This window comes from Neodiprion fabricii, chromosome 2, assembly GCF_021155785.1.
Source record: "Neodiprion fabricii isolate iyNeoFabr1 chromosome 2, iyNeoFabr1.1, whole genome shotgun sequence".
In the NCBI taxonomy this organism is placed as follows: domain Eukaryota; kingdom Metazoa; phylum Arthropoda; class Insecta; order Hymenoptera; family Diprionidae; genus Neodiprion; species Neodiprion fabricii.
In genome coordinates this window covers 33899560-33908666 of record NC_060240.1, presented here as the reverse complement: position 1 = coordinate 33908666, position 9107 = coordinate 33899560, and the positions used below count along the sequence as shown (strand labels likewise).

Sequence of the window (9107 nt, the reverse complement as noted above, 5' to 3'; positions counted from 1 at the left end):
ACTTGGGGGGCAACGTATGTTACTTCACCGCTCAAGGCGGTGGCAATTTTTGCCAATCTTTGAACGGGATCTTCACTGATAAAAGGACAAGCAAAATGATCTTTGAGTCCTTCGGGGTGTTCGTGTGCCTCGGACTTTTAGAGGGCAAACCAGGATAGCTCTTGGGGTCCAGCCGTGCCATGATCGGCAGCGAAAATTACTTAGGCATCGTAAACCACGTAGCTGACGACCTGGATTTTCAAACCGACAGAGTGAAATTCTTCTCGAATTGTGCTTTGGAGTTTATGACAAATAAAATGAATATCGTCGAGTAATACCTCCCCCCCTTCACTTAACACACCAAGAAATCAAAAGTCGGATGCAAGAAACTTCACTTTTATAGTCCTCACCTTTTACGACTCGGAACGATGTATTTCTTTTCTCTCTTTCTCCCCCTAAAAGCTGTAAGAATTTCATATTCATCCATCAATCCGTATCCTTTCGAGAGACATGCTGCGCGAGCTTCACCGCCGAAAGTAGAAGCGGGTGAATTTATCTTGCGGTCGATTCAAACGGTCAAAAGCTCGAGAAACTACCAAAAAAGAAATCGTTTCCGCTAGAGTTCACGATGCTGGGAATTACGTTCCAAAATTTAGTACGATCTATTCGTAATATTTAGCAGGAACGACATTGGACGTAAGTCAGTAGCTAAGTAGGCCGGCAACTGAGCGTCCGTCCGTGTATATTAATCTTTCCGTTAAAAGGTATCTGTGCATATAGGCTAAGGTTCGGCCGTCGTCCGTTTTTCTGGCCCATTGATGGTGAACTGAATGAAGAAGCAGGGTAGGTACCGTGGCCCTTCTCACGCCTGGAGCTTTTGTGCTTTCGTCCGATGCTCCAGAGCCATGATCGTGAGTATCAGCGACGTAGGTCCCATTCTATCGTTTTTCATCGACATTTTCCCTCCCCGATATTCAAAGCTATGACATATGCTTCGAGCTTCTTACACCTACACTGGCACTTGGCGCCCGGGGACACATTGACCTGTACCTGGGGATTGAAATGATACCTGGTAATAATTTACATCAGATATTACAGGTGTGTGTGTGTCTGTGTGTGGTAGGGGAATTGACGAATTATGAGGATTATGAGTTCAAGAAGATTTCCGAAAACGATTTTCAGACCGCATGTCATGTGTGTGATATGAATTTTGACTCGATCGACGTGCGGGATAAGCAGATACGAGACAATGAAAATGATTCTTGATCCTTTTTCTCTCGGCGTTTCCCACCTCGCCCGCATCTTTCTCTCCCTCCCCCTCCCCCCTGCCCCCCCCTCCCCGCCGCCCTCTCTTTCTGCCCCTATCCGGGCAACCCTCTTTCCCTCTTTCCCTCTTTTCCACCCTTCCTTCCTGTACCAGAAAATGAGTTGCGTCGTCGCGCTGGAACTCCGAGCGTAGTCATCTAACGATCGCTTTACGGAAACGCCCGAATGTGTTATTACTTGTGTAGTGAGGGATGGTGGTGGTTTGTTCGGCGTCTTGATTCCCGAATCTCGAATCAACTGTTTACACAATTTCATCCCTGATAGTGAATATAAAAATGTGATTTCCCCGGGAGTAATAATATTTCACGAACGATTTCAGCCCGAACCCCGACTGATACGACTCTTTGGCAGTTTTGAGGGTGGACCTTTCACATCGAGCTGTACCCTCACTATCTAGTCCTTACTCACAAGTTGCTATTAATACGCTATGCACGCTGGTACAACTTTCGTGTAATCTTTGCAAAACGCACTGCCGCCGGTTGAAAAATTACCTAAGCCCACAAGCCGGGTGCTGATACTTAATACGCGTAAATTGGTTTTAATAATAATCTACTTTCGTACTACGACGACGATTAAATTTTTAGAGATCGAGACGAAAATATTTTACCCGTTCGTGCAAAGTGATACGCGTTATGACCCGCGAGCGAAACCAAGGTGGCGTATCTATTCGTGAATATTAATATGTATACGAGAAAAGTTTCGTGAAATGTATTTTTGTCCCGTGAACATACCGCATCACTAGTTTACGTGTAATAATTATATAATTCTCGATGAAAATATCATGCCTAAATTCAAATGACAAATATCAATCGTATAATCTATTTCAGACTGGATAGTAATGAAATGGATTTTATTTACGGTATAAAACAATGTGTTGTGAATCAATTTACTACGATATTTCATAAGCCGGTAGTCGTATGTTCGTTTGATTATTTAAGGTAAAGATATACATCGGTTCAACGAAATTTAGAATAATTTTAATTAACGAAAAACAAGCTCATACGCAAATGCACATGATCTACATATCTCTCGGTTTAGTTTTTTTTCTCCACCACTTGGAAAAAATTTTGTAAACGTAATACGCGCGCGTAATACAATATCATCGAAGTATGCATTGTCAATTTTAATACCACAAATATACACACCTGATGCAAAACACACAATAAAGTCTTGACGCGATAATGAATTCGGGTCGCGTAATTATTTTCTATTATAAATTTACCGTCATGGATGCCTAAAATTAAGTCCTGCGTATACTGTGTAATTTTTGCAAATAAAAATCAGGAAACGACAAATTTTTTTATATATATAAAACAAAAAAAAAAAAGAAAACTCGAAAATGATTGGGCACGGGATGAAGATGGGAAATTTGGAATGATGATTCGAAAACAGTAATTCCGCCGGTAAACAACAAGTAGGCAGTACCAAATCTGTTGATACCGTGGTGCTTGTGCTCGAGGTTGTGCAAGTGCAGGTGGATGGATGTTCGGGACCTGCAGAAAGCATATCAAAGTTTGGAATGGCAGTTGGAGTATTGCTGGTGACAGTAGTCAACCTAATTATCGGTGGTTATTTGCTCACAATTATCGGCCATGCGAACGCTACTGGTAATTGGGATACGGACGACGATCCAGGTACACGATTTACATACATACCTAGATAGATGGTACATTCACCCACGCATGTGCGTATCCGTATGCAAATATATTCGTTAATTGTAAGTATACATTATCATACCGCGAAACTGCTAAAATAACATGGGAAACAAGAGCTCGCGTGATCGCTTATCGCACGAGCACTGTTATTGAGTAAGAAACGTGCCCGACAATTTGATAGTCGCACTCGAGGAGTGGAGCATCGAAACTTCTTTGTTTAACGCTGTATAAAACTTTCAGTTTCAACGCTAGAAGTAACAGCGGTGCTTGGTCGAACCGCGGAATTACCTTGTGACATTGAACCATCCACTCGAGAAGATCGTGTGTACATGGTGCTGTGGTTTCGTGACTCCTCAGTAAAGCCCATTTACAGGTACAGCATGACACTTTTTCTTCGTTGTTATTCAGTGGCATGAATCGAGATTAACGGCGATTTCTCACCCCTGCATACATTTTTTACGATCACGGTTCGACTTACCCGGAACGGTTAAAAATCGGTAAGTAATTACTGTTACCAGGTACGATGTTCGAGGTAGGGGTTTTAGTACGGCGCTTTATTGGTCGGATGGTAATGCTTTCGGGCCGCGAGCACGCTTCGTCACATTCTCGAAGCCAGCCAAACTCTTGCTCGAAGCCGTTCAGCTGGACGACGAAGGGATATACAGATGTAGGGTGGATTTCAGAAATTCACCGACTAGAAATTTTCAAGTTAATCTAACGGTAATAGGTGAGTATTAAACTCTTAATCGAAGGATTCCATTCTCTGTATCGAATCGGTATAACGTAATGAATATCTTACGTATCCATTTTGTTTCAAACATTACACGACGGATTAAACATCCATAAATTATCTTATTGAACTATCGTATTCAAATTATCTTCACACCTCAGTGCCGCCTCATCAGCTCCTGATTTACGATGGATCTGGCGTCAAGGTGGATCACATCGTTGGACCTTTTCAAGTAGGCCTTGAATTTGGTCTATCCTGTGAGGTTCGCGGAGGTGAATACATATATATATACATATACATGTATAATACCACGTATAAACGTGTTCAATATATGAAAATTAATTCATGTCCAAGAGGCAACTTCCTCGCCAATCTGCACATTTCGTATTATGCCTATATCGGTGTATTCGAAGGGCAATTTGGGAGAGCCTGTAACAGTGGTTGGCGCTTGCACAAGTCTTTCAAAAACAATTCCTTTCGATACAACTTTCTCGGTTTAGCCGTTTGAACAGTTATTACAGAAATATTGCATATCGTCGACACACGGTGCAATAGAACAGATATACAGTAAGAGTAAAAGATAAACAAAGGTTAACCGTACATGCTGTTGGAGAAGTTTAACTTTGCTCTAAAATAGGAAAACCGGCACCGAACATCACGTGGTACGTCAATGGGGTTGAAGGTGGCGGTCAGTTGGAGGAAACCGGCCTAAATATTATCGTTAGCAAGTTAACGGTGCCTAAATTGCGGAGAGAGCATCTGAACACAACGTACAAGTGCAGAGCCTCTAATACCGAGCTGATACCGCCGCTGGAAACGACTGTCCTCTTGGACGTTTATTGTGAGTATAAAAAACACATCCTTCGAATCGACTTTGCTCTATATATCCGTAATATGATTACAGTGAAACCGTTATCGGTGAAGATAGTATCCAAGCCCGATGTTTTGGAGGCGGAAAGCGAGTACTCCCTAACTTGTGAAGTTGTTGGCTCGCATCCTCGTGCTCAGATCGCTTGGTTCGACGGAACCGTGGGATTCCGAAAAGGAAAGGTGTGCATCCGATGTGCAAGCAAAGTTTTGTCCCCCATTTTGCACTTTTGGTCATGGTTTTGCACGGCAGGATAGTTTTACCGAATATTCATTCTTATCACTTTCAGTTCCGAGAGATCGGTAATGCCACCGTCGTTCTGAACACTGTGACGTTCACACCTTCTCCCGAGGATGATGGGAAAACGCTCAAATGTCGTGGAGAGAATCCAGTCTTGCCGGGTGCTTTCTTGGAAGACACGTTTCAGCTGAATGTCGTATGTGAGTACATCGCTTAATGGGAATGGAATTGAATTCTCGTACTATAAATGAGTCACGCTAAGTGACCGTTTCGATAGTATCGTATTAAGACGTATTAAGAAATTTCTGCAACCCAGACGTGATTCAGAAACTTATTTCAGTCGCGCCTAGAGTGTTTCTACAACTTGGAAGTACGCTGAATGCGGAGAATATAAAAGAAGGCGATGACGTCTATTTTGAATGTCAAGTTCGGGCGAATCCTGAGCTGAGCAAAATTACATGGCAGCACAACGTTAGTACACAATTAACTTGTTTCCCGAATCTATTTGCGGTAAAGAAAATGTTATTGATACGCGAGTAAAGAAAGTATCGTATGGTTAATTATGAAAATATCGCGTCGAAACGAGGCATAATATAAATCTGCACGATTTGTTCGATAATGTCTGGAGGTACAAGTCATGTCCGTTGTCATTTTCAGGGATTGATGCTGCTCCAAAATTTCTCAGCCGGAGTTATAATGAGTACGAAAAGTCTGGTTCTTCAGAGCATTGGCAGGGATAATGCCGGAAACTATACCTGCGTTGCGACTAACGAACGTGGAGAAACGACTAGTCCCAGTGTGTTACTCAGAATCCAATGTAAGTTCGATGTAACTTGAAGGTGCGTTTCGCCGCGCGGAAAAGGTGTTGCAGGAAACTGGCGCAATTCCGCTGCGACAAATTACAGACCATGTTCAGTTTTTGCTTCACTTTCAAGTCACGTGTCACGTAACTCCAATGCCAGCTGAACACACGGTGCCTTCTTTGGAAGGCGATATCTTTTTCCTAATCTTCAGCATGACTTGGATTCACCCGTGGCTTGAATTTGCATAATTGCCAAAACAGTGAAATGTATCTTGGTTGCGATTCCTATTCGAGCAAGCTCGTTACTCATCGTAAGGCTCCAATTGACACTTGATGACACGAGGTCTGCAACCAAGTATCTATTTAGTTTGCAAAAATGGATAAAGTTACTTGCAGTACCTGTGTACATCGGTAAAACAACAGCTTGCGAAATTTCCACAGGCTAATAGGAATTCCGTGATAATTGCGTTGAGAATACGAAGGTGAAACACGGCGTTACAGTAAAAATATTTACATTTCAGTTGCCCCGGTTTGCAAAGCGAAAGAGGTCACTATCATTGGTGCGTCTCTTGAAGAATCCGTGAAAGTACGTTGCCAGGTAATTGCGGACCCCGCCGAGATTGATTTCACCTGGGAGTTTAATAATAGTGGGGAAAATTTGGACGTTGCTCCCGTGACGTTTGACGGAGATAACGGAACTACGAGCGAGTTGATGTACACTCCGATATCCGAACGTGATTACGGGGCTCTAACTTGCTGGGGTAAAAATGCAATTGGCAAACAGGAATCGCCATGCGTTTATCAAGTTATTCCAGCCGGTGAGTGCAGCTGCAGTATCGAATTACAGGTATTTCGAGGGCCACGAAACGCGAAAAGATTCACGAGTATTCGTGATTTTTCAGTAAAACCCGGACCCTTGAATAATTGCACGGTCAAAGCGTCGCTGAACAGAAGTTCCGAAATACTCGAGGTCGACTGTGTACCGGGATACGACGGAGGTTTACGCCAAGAATTCAGACTGGAAGCATACGAAGTCCTCTCCGATCATCTGCGTGTGAACATATCAAGCGTGACCCCGGATGTTCCTATATTCAGGATAAACGTCGCGGATCTTCTTCCCGCCACTCAGTTTTACCTTGTCATGTACGCAGTGAATGCGAAAGGACGAAGCGAAATCTGTCTTCTCGACGACATTACGCTTCGGGATTCCGAAAAGCACGCAGGTATTATTGCACATGAATCGGTTTGGGATTGAACAAGGCAGGTGAAATTTGTTAAGCTTTAGCCGTTTGGGAAAGGTGTTTTCATAACGTATGCGAAAAGGAGCCTAGAGGGCGCTTGGATCCATTTAAATAATGATAATGACGATAGTAATATTCTTACTTCAGACAGCGGCATTAACGTCATTGCGCTCATTTTGCTGTTGACTGGATGTTTAATGGCCCTCGGAATTGCAACACTTTCTGTAATATTAATGATGTACCGACGGCGTGGGGCCACATCCCCGGTCCACATCGAGCCGTACATGAAACAGCCTATAATCACACCTCCGGATTCCAAGAATAATTCCATGTTTGATATCACAAACGGCGACACGTATTTCGTCGAGTACACGCTCAAGCAGGTCACCGACTATGCTCTCAACATTCAACCAGATATTATACAATCTCCGCAAGGTAAATTTTGTCCGTTGTCGATGTAGAAAGTATCGCAATGTGTAATATGAAACAAACGCACCTTCGGCCTTGGAGAATTTCAATTCATTGAAACAATACGATTTTAGTTAACCGTTGATCAATATTCAGACGCCAGTTTAACACGCTTCAAACAATTTCTATTCATTCGATTTTAGAACAAGGGAAACTGAACCGTGAACCACAACTTTTTTTACCCGTACGTCCGGACAAATTGTTTTCACCGTGTGATATTCACAAACAGAGTCTCCAGACCAACGGTTATACCGTGAGTGTAAAAAAATTTGACGGATTTTTACTCACAAAATTCATGACCTACCGAGCTTTCGTCCATTCTCATTTCTTTACCTTACAGTTGAACCCGTTTTCCACAAAGTCGTGGGAACCCATCAGCTTCAAGGCTGACCGAAACCTCATGAAGGAGATTATCATCGCGAATTCCATACCAGGTCCTGAGAGTTGTGTATAAGTTCTTTTTTTTTGTAACAGGTAAGTCGTGACGGTATGTCCAACAAGAACCAGGATCCTTTTTATCTTGTGCTCTGCTCCTATTATATCTTTTCAGTAACTGATCCAGTCGACTCAGATCCTTTGTTGATTAACTATTAATAAATCACTTTTTCGATGATCACTTGCATAAAAACTATTTGGTATCGCCTGGACACCGCAGCCTCGAAGGTCGTATGTCATATTATGTTATTGAGTTCTCCTTATGCATCTTTTCTTTTTGCCAGCCCGATGGCGTGTCTGCAATCTGCAACCCACGAATATCGGCAAGGTCAACGCAATTATTGTACGCGAACAAGTGCGAAGTGCTTTCACCCACTCTAGATAGTTTAAATATAAGATAACGGATAACTCTCAAAAGCGTCGTAACAGTCGGTTTTTAACGCTCCTTGATATGTATCAGCGGATATCATCCGAGGGATTAATTTATGATTATTACTGTTGCAGACGCGTGTAAGCGAATACTTGTCAAGGAGCAGGCTTTGAGTACAGGAAACTTGAAGCTGAATCATCGGAACCACGCGGTAGTATCAGCCGCAGGGAAACGAGAGCCCGGCATTTCCGTAAACAAGTGGTTCATCGGAGACGTGAGAATGCACGGAAAGACACAAATATGTAGTTGAATGTGAAACAGATCGCAACCGCGGGGATACAAAGAACTTTCGTTCGATTGTTATACTCAATCACTAAAAACACTTGATAGCTGGTTGTAACAATACGGTGTCACAAATGAACTGGTAATATTGGCATGAAGTTATATCGTCGATTTTGTGATTAATATATTGATATATCAAGCAATGTATAAAATACCTAATTGGCTCTCCCGTGTGATTAAGCTTTCGTGTGAAATTATATGATAGAAACGCAAGTGAAAAGATTAATTACATCGATGGTGTCATAACTGCTTTTGTCGGTACATGGACGTCATTTGTATACAGAAATAATGCCAAGTCGGAAACAAATTGAAGAAACAAGTTACGCGACAAAGAATGGAAACGATTTTGTAAACGATACCGTCTTTCTTTTAATTTTCTTAATTTTGTCTGCTGTACTTGGTGTTTGTTGAAGGAAAAAGAAGATTTAGAAGAAAGGAAAAAAAAGAAAAAGAAAAGCAAAAAAAAAAAAAAATGGGAAATGACAGCAGCACGTATAAATATACTAGATAATTAATGATAAGACACTGATACACTTCTACAATATAAGTATAGTTTCGTCTGCTGATTACACGGTAATATAAAATAAGTTTTGAATGCGCATAAATTTTTGTCATCCATTTGTCAAAACGAATATACATCGTCACGTACAT

General features: G+C 42.0%; 1 protein-coding gene across 3 annotated transcripts; it reads left to right on the top strand.

Annotated features, from left to right (window-relative positions):
• The first annotated feature begins 1440 nt into the window (after window positions 1-1440).
• Window positions 1441-8981, top strand: LOC124176527 (protein turtle homolog A-like). Of its 3 annotated transcripts, none has more exons than XM_046557932.1 (15): window positions 1443-2939; window positions 3201-3333; window positions 3479-3687; window positions 3852-3962; window positions 4328-4531; window positions 4595-4740; window positions 4848-4998; window positions 5139-5269; window positions 5456-5615; window positions 6122-6418; window positions 6503-6823; window positions 6989-7276; window positions 7453-7562; window positions 7650-7796; window positions 8249-8386. In XM_046557932.1, exons 1-14 carry the CDS (start codon window positions 2825-2827, stop codon window positions 7761-7763), a joined length of 2490 nt encoding a protein of 829 aa, XP_046413888.1. In that variant the 5' UTR covers window positions 1443-2824; the 3' UTR covers window positions 7764-7796; window positions 8249-8386. The 3 variants fall into 3 exon arrangements, with proteins under 3 accessions (XP_046413889.1, XP_046413888.1, XP_046413887.1); XM_046557931.1 differs by having other exon boundaries at window positions 1444-2939; window positions 7650-7783; XM_046557933.1 differs by lacking the exons at window positions 7453-7562; window positions 7650-7796 and having other exon boundaries at window positions 1441-2939; window positions 8249-8981.
• The last annotated feature ends 126 nt before the right edge of the window (window positions 8982-9107 follow it).